This window comes from Carcharhinus amblyrhynchos, chromosome 2 (genome assembly GCF_965287045.1).
Source record: "Carcharhinus amblyrhynchos chromosome 2, sCarAmb.v2.hapA, whole genome shotgun sequence".
Taxonomy (NCBI): domain Eukaryota; kingdom Metazoa; phylum Chordata; class Chondrichthyes; order Carcharhiniformes; family Carcharhinidae; genus Carcharhinus; species Carcharhinus amblyrhynchos.
Genome location: NC_137325.1, coordinates 106,240,515 through 106,265,613, shown reverse-complemented (window position 1 = coordinate 106,265,613; position 25,099 = coordinate 106,240,515). Strand labels below are relative to the sequence as shown.

The following is a 25,099-nucleotide window of genomic DNA, read 5'->3' as shown; positions in this document are numbered from 1 at the left end:
TGTGTGCATTGCTCACCACCAGTACAGCCTCCTTTGGGAACGGTCTTCTAGATGCTAGTCAGGCAGTTTAAGGGTTAGCGACAGACCTTTCCTGAGATCAAGGATCCCAGAGACAGAAATCCCACTCTCTGAGAGTTGTCAGTCAAAGGGGGCCCACTCCTTATTGCTATCAGCTCCAGTGAGAGATTCATAGCAGCTGTCGGCAACGCACCCACGAGAGGCCCAGGATCAGTGAGGGACCAGATCACCGGTCACTGAGGGAAGGTAAAGTCAAAAGAAAGGGCTAGTTGTTATTTTTATTCTACTTGTAATGAGATTAAAATTTTCAATATTCCAATTGGCCTTTGCTATTTTCCTAGTGAATATCACTGTCCTGAATCTTGACGGCTGATATTGCACACTGTACAGTGGGATATGAATTTATACCACAAGGAGCAGCCATGTTTGCATTCTGATAGTTTTACAAGCGAGAAATAAACTATTCCCATTGAGTATTAGGGATTATATCACTTATTCACTTTGCACATAATTACTTTCAGACTACTTTGGTTTGTGTGAACATCAAAATGAAGGTTGTTTCGATTCTTTACTGAGAAAGCTTGTAAATACATCACCCTAACTTGAGTCATAACAGCAACATGAAGCAAATTGGCAGTTATTGCAGCACCATACATGAATTGGGAGAGGTAAATTTAAAAATACATCAATATTAAGAGGACCCATCGCAACTTAATTCTACACATGGGTTTGCATTGCCTAAACTGTGCCTTACCTGTTCGATTTACATCAACTCCTTGCAAATAGGGGAAATTGCCTACTTCCCAAGGGGTGACAGCTACTGTGAGAAAAGCTATCAGATTTCTATAAGTTGAATTCTTTGGCAAGTTGAGAGACCTTCTGTGGAACTGGACTCTAGGCTGAATTAGTGCACCTATGGATTAAAACAGATTAGGATTTATCAATCATTTATCATTAGAGATCACCATATAAGCATTAAACTTCAAGTTAAAACATTAACAATTTACAATCAATTGTAAAATAAAAGAAAAACACTGCAGATGCTGAAAATTTGAAATAAAAACAAAGTGCTGGAATACTCATCAGGTCCCACAGCATCTGTGGAGAGAGAAACAGAGTTAACACTGAATTGAATAGGACTCTTCAGAAGAAGTTTCCTGCCAGTTTCCTTTATCCCTGATTCCCTGAAACCAAAAATATCTTCGCGTTAAATGTATTCAATGATGGAACATTCACAACCCTCTGGGATAGAGAATTCCAAAGGTTCACAATGCTTTGAGTGAAATATAGAAACGTAGAAGATAGGAGCAGGAAGGAAGCCAGTTGGCCCTTCAAGCCTGCTCTGCCATTCATCAAGATCATGGCTGATCGTTCAACTCAATAGCCTAATCCTGCTTTCTCCCCATAACCTTTGATCCCATTCGCCCCAAGAAGAAATTATTTCTCCACATCTCAGTTCTGAATAATCAGCCCCTAACCTTGAAGCAGTGTTCCCTTATTTTAAATCCCCCAGCCAGCAAAAACAATCTCTCACTGTCTACCCTATCAAACCCCTTCAGAATCTTACATGTTTCAATGAAATCACCAGGTTCTGATGAAAGGTCACAGCCTGAAACGTTAACGCTGCTTTTCCCTCTGGTTTCTCACTCCATAGGATGCCACCTCATCTGTTTAATATTTCCAGCATTTTCAGTTTTATTTCAGGAATATACCTTTACAACTTAAAACTGGATGTAGTTATGCCCTGGGTAACCATGAGGCTGCAAAAACTCCTTATTGTGTGTGCTGGATACTGTGATTTTGTACACTTCCCACTAGTCTTTGGCATTTCATCTCATTCACTTGCGTTTTTCACGTACATCTGAATACCATTTTTAAAGCAAGTTTTACCTTTTTTCAAATCAGCACTCAAAACCAAAACATCAAATGATCTTACATAAGAACATAAGAAGTAGGAGCAGTGGGCCATCTAGCCCTTCGAGCCTGCCCCGCCATTCAATAAGATCATGGTTGATCTGAAGTGGCTCAGTTCCACTTTCCCGCCCTCTCCCCATAACCCTTAATTCCCTTGTCTGTCAAAAACCTATCCGCCCGTGTCTTAAATATATTTAGCGAGGTAGCTTCCACCACTTCAACGGGCAGAGAATTCCAGACATTCACCACCCTTTCAGTGAAGAAGTTCCTCCTCAACTCCGTTCTAAACTGCACCCCCCTTATCTTGAGGCTGTGTCCTCTACTCCTGCTATCCTTTCTGAGCAGGAAGAATCTCTCTACCTCTACCCTATCCATCCCCTTCATTATCTTATACGTCTCTATAAGATCCCCCCTCATCCTTCTAAACTCCAATGAGTACAGACCCAGTCTATTTAGTCTCTCTTCATAGTCCAACCCCCTCATCTCCGGTATCAGCCTAGTGAACCTCCTCTGCACTCCCACCAAGGCCAAAATATCCTTGCACAAGTGCGGCGACCAAAATTGCACACAGTACTCTAGCTGCGGCCTCACCAATGCCCTTACAGTTGCAGCAAGACCTCCCTGCCTTTATATTCTATCCCCCTCGCTATAAAGGCCAGCATCCCATTTGCCTTCCTGATCACCTGCTGCACCTGTAGGCTAGGTTTTTGCGACTCATGCACAAGGACTCCCAGGTCCCTCTGCACTGTAGCATGCTGCAGCTTTTTGCCCTTTAAATAGTAATCCCTCCGACTATTATTCCTGCCAAAGTGGATAACCTCACACTTGCTAACATTGTACTCCATCTGCCAGGTCCACGCCCAATCGCTCAGCTTATCTAGATCCCTCTGCAGACTTTCCACACCCTCCGCACAATTTGCTTTTCCATTTATCTTTGTGTCATCAGCAAATTTCGTCACCCTACACTCAGCCCCCTCCTCCAGTTCATCTATATATCTTATTCCTTTTTTCTTATTCATCTTATTCCATATTCATCTTATTCCTTTTCTCTGGGCTAAATTAACTTCTTAAAATGACCGGTACTGATTTTTCTTATTGCAGGGGACATGTGGTCATGCCTCAAACTTGAATTTGTCACAGCCTTCATTTGCCTAAAGAGAAACCAGGAGTAGAATTTTCCTGTCCTGTCCACTGTGGGAATGACGGCCGGGTTGGGGGGGGGGGGGGGGGGGGGAAAGCCATACAAAGGTTTGTTGACCTTGGACAGGATTTTCCAGACTTGTAGCGAGCATTGCTGGAAAATCCTGCCCCAAGAATCTTCTACCTCTCTATCTGTTTTAGTTAGCTAACGCGGGTTTACTTTCTTTCTCAACCATAGAATAACCCAAAAGCTTAGTCTTGAACAAACATCCTGAGTACTCTGTGAGCATAGAAGACATCTTATAGGCCACTATTGTGCTAAACAGTGAGTGCAAAGGTCAGTAAAAAAACATTGTATTGAAAAAATTGGCCGTGCACAACATTTTTTTAAAAATGGGAAACATAGTCTTGAATTAAAATTCACCACATATATTCTTCAAGTCTGTTAAATCTCTTGGACCCAAGGTTGCTTCCCAATTGGTTCAAAAATACCACCTTTTAATTAATTCTAAGTGAACCAATTGGGAACCCACTTATTCCAAAACTCAGCAAGTCGTCCAAATATAAAACTTGCAATGTTATTTCAATGTGTGAAGAAATCCACAGACTAAGTAAAAGAAGTCTGCAGGCTAAGTCTGCCCCCATGGACCACCCGTTTCATGCTCTTGACAATATAATATTTGAGCCATATCCTAGGGAATGTTCTACATTTGGTAACAAAAAAAAATAAATAACCTGTCTCAAATGCTACTTATTTAATGTTTTCTTTTTTGTTCTTTTGAAGTATTGGAATGAAGCTGTAGGCAGCCCCTTCCTTCAAAACATGAGGCCATGCAGGTACCACCTTTGCACAAGTATTTTTCAAATGACTGCATGCAACGCCCTTCAAAGGCAGAAAAAAGGCATCCCTGTTAAATTTTATCCTACCTTCTAGCCCAGCATCAATACTGAGAACAATGGATTCAATAACTGGATGCTTTAAAACCAAATCCACCTTATTAACAAAATGCTTAAAACCAGCTAACAGGCATTTGGCTTTATCAAATCCAATGAATTTAACTTTGGCATTCAGAGCAGGATATAAAGTCAGAATTCAAAACAAAATACTTCCATCTCTCCACTTGGGGCTGTCTTTCACATCAATCTGTCTATATTTGTAATATTTACTTCCCTAACCTTGCTGACAGTTCAATAATGCCCAAAATTTAATAATGTTCAGGATTACAATGCGAATTCTGTCACTTACTTTTGTCAATAGAACCATGGTTGTCATTTCTTTCTCTACTAGAACAGTTATTCGAAGGTTCTGCTTAAGAAAATTTGTTGCAGTTAAAATATGGCAAGGTTATTTTCCGTGAATACCTTTAGGTGCTTTAAGGGCCTCCAAGATGACTGAGATGGGAACTTCAACTGCACTGCTGGTTTAGTGCAAGGTAGCATCTTGAGAAAACAGCTGAAGCATGTGCTTGGGACATTGACTTGGAGGAGCTTTAAGGGTTTGATTGAGAATTAAATTATATGCTCATGCGCATTAACGAGGCAGCATGAAACTTTGAATGCTAGTGTTCAACAAATGCATTCTTCTACCAGTGACCAGCTGAACAAAAACCAATAAATTGTAGCTGAGAATCCCCTGAATTACATAAAGGCATGCTTAATTTTCACTGTTAGCTGCTGCAGGACGTTTTGTCGTACATGGAGACACTTGGTCAAGACATCAACATGCTATCAACATTTATTCCAGAAATTCTCAAAGGACTTTAGTGAAGGAGAGTGAGTACTACTCTAGGAGAAAGACAGTGCTTGTTCATGAGCATCCTGCTCATGGTCCCCTTGTACTTGAGGTGGAAGATGAGTGCCAGGGACCTGGCTTTGATTCTGGCCTTGGGTGACTGTCCGTGTGGTGTTTGCAAGTTCTCCCAGTGTCTGCCTGGGTTTCCTCTGGGGCTCCGTTTTCCACCCACAGTCCAGAGACGTGCAAATAAGGTGGATTGGCCATGATAAATTGACCTTTAGTATCCAAAGATGCGTAGGTTAAGTGGATTAGTTATGGTAGATGCCCAGGGTTTTGGGGATAGGGTGGAGGCATCCTGGGTAAGATGCTTGTCGGAGATCAGCGCAGAATAGATGGGCTGAAAGACCTCCTTTTGCACTGTAGGAATGCTATAGTAATCCCTCCTGCTGCAGTAGCGATGGATATAAGGATAAGGCGGATAACGACTCAGCTTTGAATACAGGACATCCATCCTCCTCTCAAACATTTTCACCAGGACCTTCAATGCAATACCCGAGGTGATATGCAGCTTCTCCCTGGAGTGTGTTGTGGTCTCAAACCACTCTCTGGTTTGAGACCAGAACTCTCCACTCACCTGACGAAGGGGCAAGCCCCAAATGTTTGTGGGTTTACTATCAAATAAACGGGTTGGACTTTAACCTGGTGTTGTGAGACTTCTTACTGGGTTTACCCCGGTCCAATGCCGGCATCTCCACATCGTGTGTTGTGGGTCAGAGAAAGCTTTCCACTGTTTCAGTGGAAGTAGGTACATAGAGGTTACGTACAAGCCGCCATTAAAATTGTTGTCCATCAGCATGTCAGTTTTAAATCTGCAGGTACCTTCAACTTCTAAATACAAACTGGTGTAATAGTGGCATTGTCACTGGACTAGCATTCAATAAAAATCTGAACTTAAAAAGGTCTAATTATGATCCTAAAACCATCTGGTTTCACCAAGTCACTCCGGGAAGGAAATCTGCTATCTTTACCTGGTCTGGCCTGCATATGACTCCAGATCTACAGCAATTTAGTTGACTCTTAAATGCCCTCTGAGATGGCCTAACAAGCCACTCTGCTAAAGGGCAATTAAGGATGGGCAATGAATGATGGTGCAGTGACACCAAAATCCCATGAATGAAAAGAAAAAAACTGCACATTTCTTCAGGAGATAATGAATTTACTTTGTAAAAAAAATCTTCCTAAAGCATTATCCCTATTCCTGAAGGAGTGGGAGGGGAGAGTTATGGTAGCAATGTTTGATGGGGGAAGAGAAGAGTTGACTCGCTAGTATTCACCTTGACTGTAGTGAAAGTCCTTAGTGAGCTGCGCTCATGGATACAAGTATAAGGAACAAATATACCACAGCAAGTTAGGTGGACATTCCTTTAAAATTAATGCAAGAATCAAATAGGCCTAAATGCAACATATGCTTCATCTCCTCAAAAGTAGTGGCCAAAACAGTGCAGCACACTAAAAATACAGCAAATGCATCATCAAAACCAAACAATGTATGCATGCAATACCATGGGAATGAAAAGTACACACAATCGGATTAGTATTAATCTATAAATCCACACTGAAAAAAGGTATTTGGCTCAGTAAGCCTACTTCATCTGGAGTTTAGGTATAATTGCTATCATTGACTTCCATCTCTCATTATCCACTGATCCCTATATTAAGGGAAACTAATTTCCTTTCTCGATTGACCCTGAAGAAAAGAAAAACAAGCAGTGTTATCAGCTTTTCCTACAACTCCCAATCCTGCTGCTTAAGAGGTATTGATCCAGCTTCTTCTTAAAGATGTAAGAAGACTGGTGCAAACTGATGCTGCAGACAATTAAGTCCCAATATTGAGATATAGGCACACCATACTGGCCACAAGAAAAGCTAATTTCATCCAAGAGTATTTATTGCAAGTCCAGGTCCAAAGCTCTTCTGACCTACATCACCACCCATTCCTTGGATAACTAAATATATGAATCATTTACTGAAGGTTCCTGGAGAAGTGAAACCAAGCAAAAATATTGTATATGACATTTGAAAACGTCATAGAATCATAGAACCCTACAGTGCAGAAAGAGACCCTTCGGCCCATTGAGTCTGCACCAACCATAATCCCACCAGGTCCTACCCCCATATCCTACATATTATTACCCACTAATCCCTCTAATCTAAGCATTTTAGGACACTAAGGGGCAATTTTAGTATGGCCAATCAACCTAACCTGCACATCTTTGTCTGTGGGAGGAAACCCACGCAGACACAAGGAGAACATGCAAACTCCAAACAGACAGTGACTCAAGCCAGGAATTGAACCCAGGTCCCTGGAGCTGTGAACCAGCAGTGCCACGCCCCAACTTATTGTTATAACATATTGAAATGAATTGTAGCATCTTCAAGTTGCGGTTCAATTTGACTGGGGCGGCACAGTGGCAGTGGTTAGCACTGCTGCCTCACAGTGCCAGGAACCAGCGTTTGATTCTTGGCCCGGGTCACTGTCTATGTGGAGTTTCCAAATTCTCCTCGTGTCTATGTAGGGCTTTCTCCATGCGCTGCGGTTTCCTCCCACAGTCCAAAGATGTGCGGAGCATGGTCGATTGGCCATGCTAAATTGCCACTTAGTGTCAGGGGGACTAGCAGGGTAAATACGTGGAGCTGCGGGGATAGGGGCTGGGTGGGATTGTGGTCGGTGCAGACTCAATAGGCCAAGAGGCCTCCTGCTGCATCTGAAGGATTCTGTGATATTTACAGTACCAAACTGATTTTGGAGCCAATGTGACATGTACACACACGCAATCCAAATCAGAGGAATAGCATCTTCCACAATGTGTCTCACTAACCCCCCATCTACAAAAATATCCATAAAGTGCTTATACCAAATAAATGGATAATTTTCCACAATTGGTTGGGGTTGGGAATGTGGGGAGAAAAAGAAGAGTCTATATTCATCAGACTATATTGACCACACAACTAAGAAGGACCAATGGCATGATTTCAGAAGGAAAAATATCATGGGTTACAACTTGGAAGTATAAAATTAGATGAGAAAACAAAGGCCTGGATATAGTGGCCAGCAATGAAGTGACAGCATTCACTGTTGACCTCAAAAAGAACTTGCCACAAAGATTTAATGGTCCCTATAACATGAATTTCCTAATGTAAATTTAAATCTGGTGCCAAGTCAAGGGGATTTCCCAGTGTCCAGCAACAGTAACATTATCAAGCGGGGTAAACAGCAAATCACACTGAGGTATTTTCAGGGACAGCAAATTAAGCATATTGCATTGAGAGTCTTTCCACATTTTATACATTATACAGAGGTTAAATTAATGATTTAGATATTAGAAGCAGAAATACCAAACTTTAAATAAGTATCACGCCTGGAATTATCCAAATGGAAAATCTGACATTACATAATTATCAAATTAGATTTTCTGGGCCAGAGAGGTTTTTCTGCAGCTTTATACAGGAAAACACTGTGGACGCTGTAGGTTCGAAATAAAAACAGAAGGTGCCTAAAAACTCTGAAAAATCATTTTAGCTTTGAAATTTTAACTTGCTTCTCACTCCACAGATGCTGCAAAGCTGGCTGATTTATTGCCAGCACTTTGTCTTTTGCAGTTGTGACTTTGTGAGTAATAAAAACTCAGCTACACCTCATTAACAAAGTGTGATCTTTTCAGGGTTTTTTGTCAGCAATGTTACAGCGTAAAAGAGTGGGAAATTCCTGTCAGTGCCACGATTTCTAATTGATTGCAGTCGGTGGAGGTTTCAACAGTGCAAGCTACAGAGAAGTGGAGAACCACTGGCAGGATTTGTGCATTTCTGCATTTAACAGTGCAGGTACAGACTCCAGATGTTGTCAGTTTCAGAAGAGTGACAGTAGAGACTGCTGACAATTTTGCTATCATTACTGCTGCAAAATCTGGATGCTGATGTACATTTATACACCATAAATTTCAGTTTACAACAATGTCATTTTTAAGAAATGCAAGACAACAGGGTACCTTCACACAATATTGCAGTGTATTTTTAAAATCCAAATAGCTTTCAAACTTGAAAATAAACTCTAATAGAACATGAAGGCATCTCTGTGGTATGGGCAAGTCTTTGATAATAATATTCAATAAATCATTTAAAATTATTTGTCATATTCCTCCAGTACATACCCTGAAATCCTGAGACAATCTGAACGATGTCTTCATACACCATTAGGGTTGCTGACCGTTCAGGATGTAGAAGCAGGCTCACAGATGAAAACACTGATAAAAAAAAATAAAATTTAAAAACAATATGTATATTAGCTGGATCCTCATTGCTTTGCAGGAAGTTAGAAAATACAGAACTTCATAAAAAAATTACCAATTTTTGCTAAACCTGCATCCTTACAATTTACAAAATGCTCAGATCATTAATTTTAGAATAGTTATTAATTTGGACAGTAAATAGGTTGCTTAAATCATCATCATGCAAGGCAGACAACTGTTTCACACAATCTTGCAATTTACATGTGAAGGGCATGACAGCATTATGGACGATTGGCAAGTCATGATTGTATGAATAACCATATCAGTAGACAGGCTCTATACAAGCTCTTTGCAGCCTACAAATTAATGTTTTCCAGTCGATTAACTTTTAATGAAGTAGACTACAAGGTCATTGTTTTGTAGACTCTCCAGCTCCTTTTTGGTATGCTGGATCTATCTAGCCAACATTTTGTAAATGTAAATCACAAAAAGCAAAAGCAAGATTACATTGCACCCTACAAACCTGATAATTCTCCTACTTGAATAATTCAATTCAAACCCCTAGCACTGATGGTTTTCTTGGGAAAATACGCAGCATTTAACAAATAATTTGGGGAGAGGGCGGAAATGTGGGACTGAGCCACGACAGATCAGCCATGATCTTACTGAATGGTGGGGCAGGCTCGAAGGGCTAGATGGCCTACTCCTGCTCCTATTTCTTATGTTCTTATGTTCTTGAAAGTTCCTTTCAAAATTTGCCTCAAAAGTAGTTAAGGGTTAACATTCATTATCTCCAGTATTCCCCAGCCCCTAGGTAATCAGTTACATTCTTTACCTGCTAATTCAATCTAGTCTTTTAGCCATTGGTTAGCACAATTCAAACTAGATTAATTGTTGTATATTTTGGTATTAGAAATGAGTAGTTTTCAAACTGATTAGCTTTGAATTTCTAGAAACAGGCAGGAACTGGAATAGTACATAAATAATTCCATCTAATTAACACACAGTATGCCAGTATTATTTTCAAACTCTCTCAGTTTCTGGAATTTCCCTTTAATAGTTCACAAAATCCGGACTTGTTTAGCAGAGAAATGTTTCAGGTTTGTATTATTCCAGCTGTAATTGTTTAAGATGTAAAGCTCGTGTACCTAACAGACGACCTTCCAGGAGTGTACTAGGCTGATACCGGAGTTGAGGGAGTTGAACTATGAGGAGAGGCTGAATAAACTAGGCTTGTACTCGTTAGAGTTTAGAAGAATGAGGGGAGATCTCATTGAGATAAGATGATGAATGGGATGGATAGGATAGAGGTGGAGAGGCTCCTTCCGCTCAGAAAGGACAGTAGGACTAGGGGGCACAGCCTCAAGATAAGGGGGGGCAGTTTAGAACAGAGTTGAGGAGGAACTTCTTCACTCAAAGGGTGGTGAGTCTCTGGAATTCTCTGCCCGCTGAAGTGGTGGAGGCTGCCTCGCTAAATATTTTTAAGACACGGGTTGATAGGTTTTTGATAGGCAAGGGGATTAAGGGTTATGGGGAGAAAGCGGGAAAGTGGAACTGAGCCACTTCAGATCAGCCATGATCTTATTGAATGGCGGGGCAGGCTCGAAGGGCTAGATGGCCTACTCCTGGTCCTATTTCTTATGTTCTTATGAGTGTTGTCAACAGCAGCAAGGATTACAAATACTGATCACATTTTTATGGACAGAAAGCATCCTTGGAATGATCAAATTTGCTCCTTCCTCCACTCACCCTTCTCATTTTATCAATAGTATTTACATAAAATCAGAAAGGAGGTGGCTTTGACAACCTATGCCCTTAACTAACTGGGCTTGCTCATGAGCTAAGATTGTCCAGATTTCAGGGATTGCCAAAGATTCTCAAAATAAATTTCAGTTGATACTTAAGTAACGGATGGCCGGCATCTATATCATGTTAGAGAAAATGTTTAACATGGCAAGTTGCTGGAACAACAAATTCTGGCAAGTAAGGTATAAAAGTGAACACCCATGCATCATTTTCAACACCTTTTTTGCAATTAGTTTAATTAGCCTGATGCTAATTTAAGTACAAGAGATGCATTTCATTGCCAGGCTGCAGTACATTGATCTAGGCAGGTCTAGTTCCCAAGTTCCAATATCTCCAAATGCATTGGTGGAAAAAGAGAAAGTCTGCACAGTACTGTGCTTGTAAATTGGCACAAATGGGTTGATCAGGAGATGAAGGTGGTACAACTCAGTTCTAAAGTCCATAGGTTCACGCGATACTCCACCAGAGACAGGAATGCAAGAATATAATTAGATGCTTGTGAGAATTTGAGAGTGGGTTACCCGCATAAAGGTTCATTTTTGCGAAGCGTTACCAGAAAAGGATGTTCTCCATAAAGGATGGTGAAAGAATGATCAAAGATAAATTGTAAACTATTATTTTGTTTTATGTGCTGTTACAACATGATTATAATCTGCAAGAACAATACATCACAGATGGCCAGCACTCAAAAGGAACTGCAATAGTATTGAGCATTTAAATACTTTCATCAAGTGCCAAGACTTCCAGGCTCACCTACTGGGTTAGAAGCTTATACATATTTACTCCTCACTGATCACAAGCTGGATCTCCTAGCAGCCCTTCTACTCAAATCTTTTGACTGCACAGACTCTAAGGCGGTCATCTTGGCTCAGTTAGCAACACGCTCATCTCTCAGCCAGGCACTGAGCCACATTATCAGATTTCAGCTCATAATAAAAAGTGGACTGTTGCTATGTCAATGGTGCCATCTTCCAGAAGAGGAATTGATGTCAGAAAGGCATGTTCTATGAATCGGATGGGCATAAAGAAAATACATAGAGAGTATTTGGAGAGTAGAAAATGTCCCTGATAGCAATATTTTCAGCTTCAGCATCTCTGGTATGGAGCACATGTCAAGAACTTGACCACTTAATGTTCTGAAGCGGAGTCAAATTGGACTTAAAATGTGAACTTGGCTTCTCTCCACAAATGCTTCCAGGCCTGCTGAATTTTTGAAGCACTTTGTTTTTATTTATGAACTTGACACACGGTCTATATTTTCCACTCATTGATTTTAACTCAGCTCCAGGAAAATTGAAAATTGATGACTTTACTTCGACCATAAATAGCACAAAGAGGAAGACTAATGACATTTACAAACTGAAAGCCAGTGAGCACCATAACAAAAAATAACGAATGAAGCTGTATCGGTATCTTAAGATATCTTGGGACGGCACAGTGGTTAGCTCTGCTGCCTCACAGCGCCAGGGACCTGGGTTCGATTCCCGATTTGGGTCACCTGTCTGTGTGGAGTTTGCACATGCTCCCAGTGTCTGCATGGGTTTCCCCCGGATGCTCCGGTTTCCACCCACAGTCTAAAAGACATGCTGATTAGGTGCACTGACCTGAACAGGTGCCGGAATGTGGTGACTAGGGGAATTTCATGGTAACTTAATTGTAGTGTTAATGTAAGCCTTACTTGTGACTAATAAATAATAAGTACCAATGTTGCTCATTTGATTAGAGGGGATACTCCCAATGGTGGGAGTATCCAGAACCAGGGGCCACAGTCTCAGGATTCAGGGTAGGCTATTTAGGGAGAGAAATAAGGTGACATTTCTTCACCCCAAGAGTGGTGAGCTTGTGGAATTCATTACTACAGAAAGTAACTGATGCCAAAAACACAATGTATTCAAGAGGCAGCTAGATCTAGCATTTGGGGCAAATGGGATCAAAGGTTATGGGGAGAAAGCAGGATTAGGCTATTGAGCTGGACGATCAGCCATGATCATAACGAATGGCAGAGCAGACTCGAAGAGCCAAATGGCATGCTCAGTTAGGACCCACAATGTTTCTGCTTCCAGAGAGGCCCCGCATCCTGTCTGGCAGCTTCAATCACAATGCAGGCATCGTACAGTTACGATTCACAGCCTTTCTGGTGGCTTTGGCAGCTTCTCCATTGAAGTAAATGGTGTGGTTACGGCTTCCCAGCAAGAGTCCTCCTGTCAAATAGCTGTCATCGCACTCTACCATCTGCAGCTGTTTAACTATGCTTAGCTAGTACAAACGGGTAAGGTTTGCAATGTCTGCAAAATAACATTCACATTTAACCATCTGATTTTATGGAAATGAAAGTTAAAGAATTAAAGACATGAACAAGTAAGGAAAACATGAATAAACAATTTATATTGATGACAGAAGTAGTATAAGCTTGAGGAGATCAGCCATGAGGAAGGGTTATGTTTGTGATATATGCAAAGTACAAAATACATTAAATTCATTAACCCTTTCCTTACTTCAGTCCCCCCTTTTGGCCAGGGCCAGGTCTAAGCATGGCCCCATGACCAATTCAGAGCCCAATGTTACTAGCATATGGGCCTACCTCCTTCATCAGGAAGTTTGCCACTTCCGCCTGTACACTGGCACTCGGCATAATCCGGGCTGTTAGCGTTTTACAACAAGCGTTCAATAATACCATACAAACACAACAAGCGATAACAATGACAATTAATACAATCAACCCATGCATCAAGTACGATCCCCACTACCCAAATCATTACCCCAGCCATCCTGGAGGGTTATATTATGAAATTGACTCCCTTCATTTTGTATTATTTTCGCTACTCGTTTGATATGACCTGCCAAATGAGTTATATTCTCCAAAGCATCCGGAATATACGTACAGCATTCAGAGCCAACTATAGCATATGTCCCTCCTTGGTAGGCTAGCACATAATCAAGTACCAATCGGTTCTGTAAAGCAACAGTCTGGATAGCTACAACTTCGGCTGATAACCTCAGAGATGGCTGCGCTTACTTCCTAGTTTCATCTGCAATCCCCTCTAAAGTTGAGGCCCTATGTATAAGTTCCTGAGCTGCTTTTGCTGTCCCATAAAGCTATCATGAAGAACCATGCTGTCTCACTAATGGATCGCCTAGCCCTAAGCAGGTGTATTTTGGGGTGGTCCCGTAACTCAGTGTAATAGAACATAGAACATTACAGCGCAGTACAGGCCCTTCGGCCCTCGATGTTGCGCCGACCAGTGGAACCAATCTAACGACCCTCTAACCGAAACTATTCCAATGTTATCCATATGCCTATCCACTGACCATTTGAACGCCCTTAAAGTTGACAAGTCCACAACTGCTGCAGGCAGGGCATTCCACACCCTTACTACCCTCTGAGTAAAGAACCTACCTCTGACATCCATCCTATAATTACCATCCCTTAATTTAAAGCTATGTCCCCTCGTGTTAGCCATCACCATCCGAGGTAAAAGGCTCTCACTGTCCACCCTATCCAATCCTTTGATCATCTTGTATGTCTCAATTAGGTCACCTTGTAGCCTTCTTCTCTCTAATGAAAATAACCTCAAGTCCCTCAGCTTTTCCTCATAAGACCTTCCCACCATACCAGGCAACATCCTGGTAAACCTCCTTTGCACCCTTTCCAACGCCTCCACATCTTTCTTATAATGCGGCGACCAGAACTGTATGCAATACTCCAAGTGCGGCTGCACCAGAGTTTTGTACAGTTGCAACATGACCTCACAGCTCCGAAATTCAATCCCTCGACCAATAAAAGCTAACACACTGTACGCCTTCTTAACAACCTTATCAACCTGGGTGCCAACTTTCAGGGATCTATGCACATGCACACCGAGATCTCTCTGCTCGTCGACACTACCAAGAGTCCTTCCATTAGCCCTATATTCTGTACTCCTGTTATTCTTACCAAAGTGAATCACCTCACACTTTTCTGTATTAAACTCCATCTGCCACCTCTCAGCCCAGCTCTGCAGCTTATCTACGTCCCTCTGCAAACTCTAACATCCATCCTCACTGTCTACAACTCCTCCGACTTTGGTGTCGTCAGCAAACGGTGAAGATAGGGCACCACATACGCTAAATAACACAATCCTGCCCAAGCCCATGGAAGCCATGGGTAGGTATTGTTTCCACAGAAAAAATGGGTACTATTATACGCAGCCATAAGAACATAAGAACATAAGAAATAGGAGCAGGAGTAGGCCATCTAGCCCTTCGAGCCTGCCCCGCCATTCAATAAGATCATGGCTGATCTGTTGTAGCTCAGTTCCACTTTCCCGCCCTCTCCCCATAACCCTTAATCCCCTCTCTTATCAAGAACCCATCAACCCGCTTCTTAAAAATATTTAGCGAGGCAGCCTCCACCACTTCAACGGGCAGAGAATTCCAGAGATTCACCACCCTTTGAGTGAAGAAGTTCCTCCTCAACTCCGTTCTAAACCGCCTCCCCTTTATCTTGAGGCTGTGCCCCCTAGTCCTACTGTCTTTTTTGAGCGGGAAGAGTCTCTCCACCTCTATCCTATCCATCCCATTCATCATCTTATACGTCTCAATGAGATCTCCCCTCATTCTTCTAAACTCTAACGAGTACAAGCCTAGTTTATTCAGCCTCTCCTCATAGCTCAATCCCCTCAACTCCGCTCCCATGCCGCTCCCATAAGCAGAGGAGAGGCGGACTGGGACATCGGTTGTGGGGCAATGGATGTAAGTTGTTGCTCCAAAGTCCAGGCACCACTGGTGACATTAATCTGCTGAGTACAGTAGCTATGGCCAACAGGTAAGGTTCCGTTTCGTACCAAGCAGATAGACCCTCTTTGTTGATTTTTCACCACAAAGTAGGGAGAAGAGTCCAACCTATTATAGCTCGGCTGGTAATGGTTCTTAAAAGTTGATAGAATGCACCCTCCACCTCCTAACCCCAAAACAGCATCACTGTCGCTGACATCGAAGGCACCTTGCATAGTGGTGCCTGGTGGGGTTTTAAGTGTCATTTCCCTTGTCCCGTCCTGGGTTCCCCTCTGATTTAAAATCAATTCTACCATTTCCAGAGTTGACAAAGGGATAGGGAATAAAGGACTCCCCCTCCTTGTCTCCATGCATGGGAATGTGTGAGCAGACCCGGCACTTCCTTAAATTTGACTGTAACGCATACAAGTGAGACATATACACGAAAGTGTTTACGTGATGGGGTCCGATTTTAAAAGGGTTGGTATAATGACTGTTTGGATCGGCCAAATCTCAAGTTGATGTACTCGTCGCCCCGAGCTCTCTGCTGCCACCGGGCACAGGTTCACTCCGGTCCCTCAGCTAAACACCAGAAGTTCCAGCTACACCAAGTTACATTGCATAGGAGACCCCAATCACTTCGCTCCTCCAACAGAGTTAAGGAACCCTGAGTAGCGGTCCCTATGGGTTACCTCCCAGGGGCCTATTCCATGTGTCGAAAGGTTACAATAGACAGAGTCATCGTTAAATAGATGCTTGCAATGCTCTGTCCCTAAGTCTACACAATTCTACAATACTTTCCCTCTGTAATTGGCAGGGCAAGGGTCATGGGAAGCAGCAAAAGAATCATCCTATCACTTAATTATAACCCATGCGACCGTTATACAATGGTTCAAAGGCGTGCAATTCCCCGTGAACCTGGTCGCTCACGCACAGCTTCCAGCGAACCTAGTCGCTCGCGCGCAACTTCCCGCGAACCCGGTCAGCTTGCTCGGAGGTCAACGGTCTCACATGTCTGCGAATTGAGCACAGATACGTGAGAACTTTCCACTCACCTGACGAAGGGTCAGAGGCCCGAAAGCTAGTGGCTTTTGCCACCAAATAAGCCTGTTGGACTTTAACCTGGTGGTGTAAAACTTCTTACTGTGTTAAGCTAATTAAACAGTTCCACCATTGCATCGATCTCGGCATTTGTCTCTATTGCATTCGTTCACCTTCCGCCTCGGTAATCCAACTGAGCTTGGTCGGCAACGTTATTCTGGCCCGCTCCGTCATCCATTAGTCTCCACTTGTCCTGTGGGCAAGCGGCCCGTGCCAACTGGCGTATATCCCGCAAGTGTAACTGGTCTCCAGTTCTGCCCAAAATTTGCTATTGTTACTCCGGGGCTAGAACCGTCCCAGGGATGCCAAAACTTGTCGTCTTTCTCCTGGCGTGAAGGGTTTATAACAGGCAGTGGGATTCTGTAATGTCCTGCCCCGAGTTACGGAAGCGAGATTATTGGATTGAAGTCTCCTACGAGTGCCATGGGTTTTATGGCCGACCCATAGGGAGGTAAGGATCCCCAACTGGGGTTCTCTTAAACTTGGTTTCTCTTTTCTAGTTCTCTATTGCGTGATTCCAAGATTTCGATTTTTGCTTTGTCATCAGCCGATTTCTTACCTGAGACTGAGACTTGTTCAATTAATCCGGCCAATTGGTGAACTAGGAGAACCCCAATTTTCTTAGTTCTATCTTTCTTTTCTTTCTCCAACCATTTCCATTGTTGGTCTAACAGGTGAGATGAGTCCCACCCCCCTTTTCTCATCTGTTTAATGAGCCTGTCTCTCTCGGTCATATATTCATTTATCAGGGATCCCAGGGGTCTCCAATGTCCTTGTGATCCCGCCATAATACAGATAAATTTTACACTCCCCCTTCTCGCTCTCCCCTCCCTGGCTGCTCTTATCAGTGTCTGGTGATACCTGTCAGGGGTGATCAGTGCCCTCCGTAACACCGCTTACACAAGTAATCTACACTATTAAGCCGGCTTTTCCTTCTACTCCGGCGATCACTCAGACAATCTCTTTCTTACACATGTCTGAACATCACACTCCAGACATTGTTCTCCAGTCTCCACACGCACTTCCAAATCCTGACCTTCGTGTGGGGGGGTGGGGGGCTACCCCTCTTAACAACTGGTCTAAGGCTGGATGTTTAAAGACAAATGCTTCCTTGTCCATATATGTTCAGTTCAGACCTCTTTCACACTCTCACAGTCTCTCATCACAGACTCTCTTCACAGATGATCATCCACTGTAGTTTGACTCACCCTATTAAGTTCAGTATTCAATTCCGGTGCCCCGGTTGTGGCCATTCAACTGAGCCCGCAAACAGAATCCCAGGTTTCTGCACCAAATTGTTGTAGGTAAAAGACACCTCTGAGACTGTTAGTGAGTCAAAATACAGTAGCTTTATTTCAGAAGCTTTTGGGAGACACCTGCCCCCTAACAATGGTTTACCAGGCTTACCACCGAACACAAATAAATGTGGATATTTATACATCATGATTTTCAGCACCAGTCACGATGCAAACACTAGTATCAGTTAGGGCCCGCAATGTTTCCACTTCCAGACATGACGCAGCCCCCGGCTTCAACCAGGACCTGCAGCCTGTTTGGCAGCTTCAATCACGACGCAGGCATCGTACAGTCACGATTCACAGCCTTTCCAGCGGCTTTGGCAGCTTCTCCACTGAAATAACTGGTGTGCTCGTGGCTTCCCAGCAGGAGTCCTCCTGTCAAATAGCCGTTATTGCGTTCTACCATCTGCAGCTATTAAACTATGCTTAGCTAGTACAAACAGGGAAGGTTTGAATGTCTGCAAAATAACATTCACATTCAACTATCTGTCTTTATGGAAATGAAAGTTAAAGAATGAAAGAAATGAATAAGTAAGGAAAACATGAATAAATAATTTATATTGATGCCACAAGCAGTATAAGCTTGAGGAGACCAGCTATGAGGAAGGGTTATGTTTGTGATATATGCTAGGTACAAAATACATTAAATTCATTAACTCTTTCCTTATTTCGCCCATCAACAGCCTCGACACAGCGATCCCAGCAGATCTGCCAACCTCACTACTGCACCGGCCTGTTTATAGATTCCTGTAATGGTACTGTAGTAATAATTGGATTGCCCTACACATTTTCCAGTTCTTTACTGGGTGTATTCACTATATTGTAAAGACCACCACACCCCAACCTTCTCCCCCCCCCTCCGCCCCCTTCAACTTCCATCATTCCAACATTTGTTAACCGTCAGTTATATTTTGATGCCTGGTGGTCAAGCTTAATAAAACATTATGCAGAAAGACAATTAGCATTTTTTTCATTTATTTGGTTAAATCAATCAGAAATTCCCAAGGGTCTCAGTAAATAGTCTTTTAACATTTGATGCTCAAGATAATTAAAGCAGGGGCGGGGGGGAGTAAGTATTTTACCATTTCACTTGCATTTGTAATCCCTGTAATTTGTACAGTTTGGTTGGTCTCTGAAGCAAGTATAATAAGTGCAAGTGAAACGACTGATAAATGAACTGCCAACAAGAAAACCAATTGTTTAACATTGCTGCATCACATAAGAACAGAACTAGGCCATTTACCTCAAGCCTGTTCCACCATTTAATGAGATTATGATTGATTTCGTTATCCACTTTTGCGCGTATCCCATAGCAATTTTGGTTAACAAAAATTTAATCTTCATTTTAAAATTCATCTCACATCAAATACCATTTGCAAAAGAGATCTCCAACATTCTAACACGCTTTGCACGTTGGAAGTGTTCCCAAATCTCTTGCCACAAAAGCTCTGGTTCTAACATTTAGACCATGCTCCCAGTTCTCGACACCACAACCAGCAGAAATAGTTACATGGCCTTTTTTTTGAATGTTAAAAACTTCAATGCAATCAGCACTAAAGTCTAAGAAATGCTACCCTAGCTTGTGCAATTTAAAAATCACAATCTAACCCTTAGAGTCCAGATACATTTTAATAAATCCAAGATGCACTCCCAAGACCAATATATCCTTGCTAAGGTGTGTGAGAATGGTCCACAATATCCCAGGTGTGGTGGAACCACCTCATTGGCCGTAAAGCGCTGCGGGATATCCTGTGATTATGAAAGGCACTATATAAATGCAATTCTAGCTTTTTTCTTTATTTCAAAATATGTAAACATCAGGAGATTGGCTTGAAAAGTTGAATTTGCTTATAATTTAGCAAGAATTTTGGAGGTAGACTAAATCAACTTTGGAAATTGGTGAACAAGCATGTTTAATTGATTATGGCTGGGTGAGGATGGGAATTGCAGCATTAATACAAGTTGAACAATCCAACTGAGCATTATTTCAACAATGCAATAGGTTGGTGGCTTTCTCTAGATATATGGCTTCAAAATATCACCTACATGCAAGATTATACATAGTGTTTAGCTGTCCAAGGTCAGTCTATTAACTCACTAATTTTGTCATTTGGTAGTACAGAACTTGAGTATTGCTGACAAAAAAGACATATCAAAGCTTTTTGTCTTGCACTCATCAAGATGTTTCACAAGAATACCAATATAAGGGAAAAGCTACACTTTTTACTATGTGAGAAAGAGTGCAGATGGTCAGTCTTACAGTATAATGTATTTTAATGTACTGGAAGCTACCTATAATAATACACAAGGCCCTGTTCTTTGCAGACAGAAAGAGCAGGTACACACATTGCACCTGTTTCAGCTAAACAAAATAAGTGACAGCCATTCACTGACTCAATCCTCAGGGCAATGTCTTGACCAATATGGATCAAGCTGCCTGGTTTAAATTTCAAACTATTTTGACAGTTAACTGTCAGTCACCATCCTCCATGGTCTCTACCAAAGTCCGCTGAAAAACCAATCAGCACTCTCTTCCCATAGTGTAAATTCTTGTATCCCCTCATCAGGACACTCACACATTGACAGTGTCCTGATGAGTGAAGACAAAAAGCTTTGGCATGTCTCTTTTTTCAGCATTGATTTATTTTGATAAATAGCCAGTCCTCATTGTGTTTCCAGAAAAGTCTGAAAGGGTAACTATGTTTAATTATACTACAATTGAACGTGCACTGTTATAATCTAAGAAACTGCTTCTTATATTGTAATAAATTTTGTCAAAAAAGGATTTACATTATTTACGGCCCGAGAGGGGTAAACCTCTATTGTTTATCAAAGATGTTGTGTAAATATTTGGTTCTAATGGATAGGTGTTTGTGTATTGATTTTTGTAAAGGTTGCATTTTTGAAGATAGTAATGATGCAAAGATTAGTATATATTTAGTTGAATTTGAGGAGGGAATGTGGGGATGGTGGTTGTAATTATCAGTGAATTTCCTGGATATTACAGATATCAAGCACGAGTTACTGTTAATATTGAAAGCATGGTCATCCTACATTGGAAGCACACTGCCAAGAGACAGCATAGAATTATTTTGTCATTAAGAACATCTTGAAGAATAGCTAGCTCATAAAACATAATTGGATTTACTAAAATGATTGCAGTACCTTCGGGCACTCAGTATCATGATTTGTAGAAGACACAGTTATTGACAGTCCTGCGCAAAGGTTTAAATTAACTTTTAAATTAGATGAAAACAAAAACAAAATGAAATAGGTGCTCAAATATATTTAGCAGAACAATGGAGATGTAAAGGACTGTCATCAATATCTGTTACAACTCTTGCAAAACGGTCCCATAGATGAAAGCACAGCGGGCAACACCATACAGCTAAACAAAGACAGCATGGGCACCATATCCTGAGGCAGAAATACAACCAGCTCTTCTGTTTATTAAAGTTAACCTCATTTGCACTTGTATTTTCCTTTGCATTACAACTCTGGTTATCAAAACAAAAGACTGAGTCTAGTTAAACCACTATAACCCGAAGCAATCAAGGCCAAGTTCACGACACAAAAGCACGAGTGAATCGAATATTGTGCTTTCTGCCAAACTCATTAGCAACTGGCTGTTCGTGCGCCAAATTTGCTACAGTTTATACACTAATTACTAACTTGTAAATACAGATGGAGTGTGCAAAATTGCTGGATGTTCTCTTTTGCGGAGACTATAGTAGCGCTTTCCAAAGGGGAAAGAAAGGGAGGCATCAATCTCTCCAGAAAATTGGGAGCTAGTATAGCAGCCCAAGTAAATGAATGTATTGAAAAGATGGTACGTTAACCAAAAGGCAGAAAGTAAACATTTTGTACAATTTATTTTGTTCGAGAATTTTGATCAAGAGTTTTGAATTTTTGAGGAGATTTACAAAAACTTCCAGCAAAAGAATTAAAAACATGAACAAAGCCTACATTTCCTGCCATTCAAACAGAGCCCATTAGTTTGAATATTCCAACAGAAAAGACCTTGGCAATTGCCATATTAAGATAATATAATTAATGATCTTGTGAAGAAAAGGTAAAGAAAAGCTATCTAAATTGCCATGCCAACAAGGGATGAAGCAAGAAAATCTGAAAAATCTGTTGCTGTTCCATATTCTCTTGTTTAAATTCTGTTTTTCAAAATGGACCATTGCTGGTCTGATATAATGGTCACATGCTGATAGTTCTAACCATTATTGATCTGAAGACTGGCCTTCAGAAAGTCTTGTCAGGACAAAGAACGGAATCCTGCCAGACTGAGCCAGCTGATATTGGGCTTGGACTCACGTGACATTCCGGTCTCACTGATTTATGTCAAGGCCTGCTTTGATTTTGAGAGAGGAAGTAAGAAATTTATCTTTTATTGTTGATGCTGAATGAAACTCTGAAATATACAGAATGGCAAGTTTGATCCCTGGCTTGAGTCATTGTCTGTGTGGAGCTTGCATGTTCTCTGTGTCTGTATGGGTTTCCTCCAGGTCCTCCGGTTTCCTCCCACAGTCCAAATATGTGGTTTGATAATTGGTCATGCTAAATTCTCCCTCAGTGTATCCAAACAGGTGCCGAAGTGGGCAAGGTTTTAGAAAGAATTATTAGGGATAGGATTTATAGTTATTTGGAGAGTAATGAATTGATTAGAGATAGTCAGCATGGTTTTGTAGCGGGAAGGTCATGCCTTACTAACCTTATTGAGTTCTTTGAGAAGGTGACCAAAGAGGTGGATAGGGGTAAGGCAGTAGACGTGGTATATATGGATTTTAGTAAGGCGTTTGATAAGGTTCACCATGGTATGCTTCTGCAGAAAATGCAGATGTATGGGATTGGTGGTAATTTAGGTACTTGGATCAGGAATTGGTTAGCAGATAGGAGACAGAGGGTGGTGGTTGATGGCAATTATTCATCATGGAGTTCGGTTACGAGTGGTGTGCCTCAGGGATCTGTTTTGGGGCCACTGCTGTTTGTAATCTTTATTAATGATCTGGATGAGGGTATAGTTGGGTGGATTAGTAAGTTTGCTGATGACACCAAAGTCGGAGGTGTGGTAGATTGTGAGGAAGGGTGTCGAAGTTTGCAGGGTGACTTGGACAGGTTGCAGAGCTGGGCCGCGAGGTGGCGGATGGAGTTTAATGCGGAGAAGTGTGAGGTAATCCATTTCGGTAGGAATAACAGATGTGTTGAGTATAGGGCTAACGGGAGGACTTTGAATAGAGTGGAGGAGCAGAGGGATCTAGGTGTATGTGTACATAGATCCCTGAAAGTTGGGAATCAAGTAGATAAGGTTGTTAAGAAGGCGTACGGTGTCTTGGCGTTTATTGGTAGGGGGATTGAATTTAGGAGTCGCAGCGTCATGTTGCAACTGTACACAACTCTGGTGCGGCCGCACTTGGAGTACTGTGTGCAGTTCTGGTCCCCACATTACAGGAAGGATGTGGAGGCTTTGGAGAGGGTGCAGAGGAGGTTTACCAGGATGTTGCCTGGTATGCAGGGGAGGTCCTATGAGGAGGGACTGAGGGATTTGGGGTTGTTTTCACTGGAAAGAAGGCGGCTAAGAGGGGATCTTATAGAAACATATAAGATGATTAGAGGTTTAGATAGGGTGGATGGTGATAGCCTGTTTCCTCGGATGGAGAAAGCTAGCACGAGGGGGCATGGCTTTAAATTAAGGGGGGGTAGTTATAGGACGGATGTCAGGGGCAGGTTCTTTACCCAGAGGGTGGTGAGGGACTGGAATGCCCTGCCTGCTGCAGTTGTAAATGCGCCTAGTTTGGGGGCGTTTAAGAGATTGGTGGATAGGTTTATGGACGAAAAGGGATTGGTTTAGATTAGTGGGTCAATGTTTTTTTTAAAAAATAAGACTGGTCGGCGCAACATTGTGGGCCGAAGGGCCTGTTCCGCGCTGTAATGTTCTATGTTCTATGTTCTATGAAGTGTGCCAACTGGGGGATTTTCACTGTAACTTCATTGCAGTGTGAATCTAAGCATTCTTATGACTAATAAATAGACTTTACTTAAGTTTACTTCATTTAAAATGCTTACCTGGGACCTTCCAAAAGGGATACTAAGGTGCATCTTTGGCTACTCCCTCCCAAATCCGACCCTGGGAAGCCAGCAAGTTACAGATCATTAAGTATTCTTGATTTGCTCTGTGATTCTAAGCATATATCACCCTTTTTGCCCGAATAGGACCCAATGTTGTGTGATGTTTCTCGGGGCTAAAGAGATCAAGGGATTAAATACAGGAGGGTTCTCCTTCCACACCTCAAAAAAGATTTGGGAGAGTTTTGGCAATCTGGTTACTCTTGACCTGAGCTATTTCAGTTTACTTACCACCTGTAAGAAGCAAAAGTTCCATCTATTCTCTATGGGCAAGGGATGGAGTCACAGGCATTTCACTCCCTCAGACAGATATCCCACTCCTGACTCACATTTGGGACCCACCATTTGTCTAAGACTCAGTATGCTGGTAGATGTTGAAGATGCTCGTTGGGCTGCCAATCAAATGAGCTGCTTTGTCTCGGATGGTGTCAAACTTCTTGACTATTGTTAGACCTGCACTCATCCAGGCAAGTGGCGAGTATTTCAGCGCACTCCTAACTTGGACAGGCTTAAGAGAGTCAGGAGCGGAGTTATTCTCCACAAAATTCCCAGTCTCTGTCCTGCTCTTTCAGCCACAGTATTTATGTGGTTGGTCCAGTCCTGGTTAATTGGTAACCCCTAGTGTGTTGATAGTCGAATACATTTGGGAATAAGAAAAACTGTAAATCATAGAACGAAAAAAAAACCGGATGTTGAAATAAATCAAAATTTAATAGGTTCTTTTGAGGGAATGTTACTCCATTTTTGTAAAAGTAGTTTCTCAGGCCAGGCAAGGATGTTCAGCATTAATTAAGTCTTGATACACTACAAAAGCAACTCACTACGAGAAGAAATTCCTCATCACCTTAAATGAGAGACTCGTTAATATAAGTGGGTTGAGCCTTGTATGAGAACACATTAAGCTTGTGTTTATTATC

General features: G+C 41.9%; 1 protein-coding gene across 1 annotated transcript in view; it reads right to left on the bottom strand.

Moving 5' to 3' along the window:
- Positions 1-25,099, bottom strand: part of fam171a1 (family with sequence similarity 171 member A1) — a 174,013-nt gene that overhangs the window by 42,127 nt on the left and 106,787 nt on the right. The window contains exons 3-4 of the mRNA XM_080210497.1: positions 9,016-9,108; positions 773-931 (exon numbers count right to left, since the gene is read on the bottom strand). Coding sequence (XP_080066623.1) covers positions 773-931; positions 9,016-9,108 — 252 coding nt within the window. The remainder of the gene's footprint in view (positions 1-772; positions 932-9,015; positions 9,109-25,099) is intronic.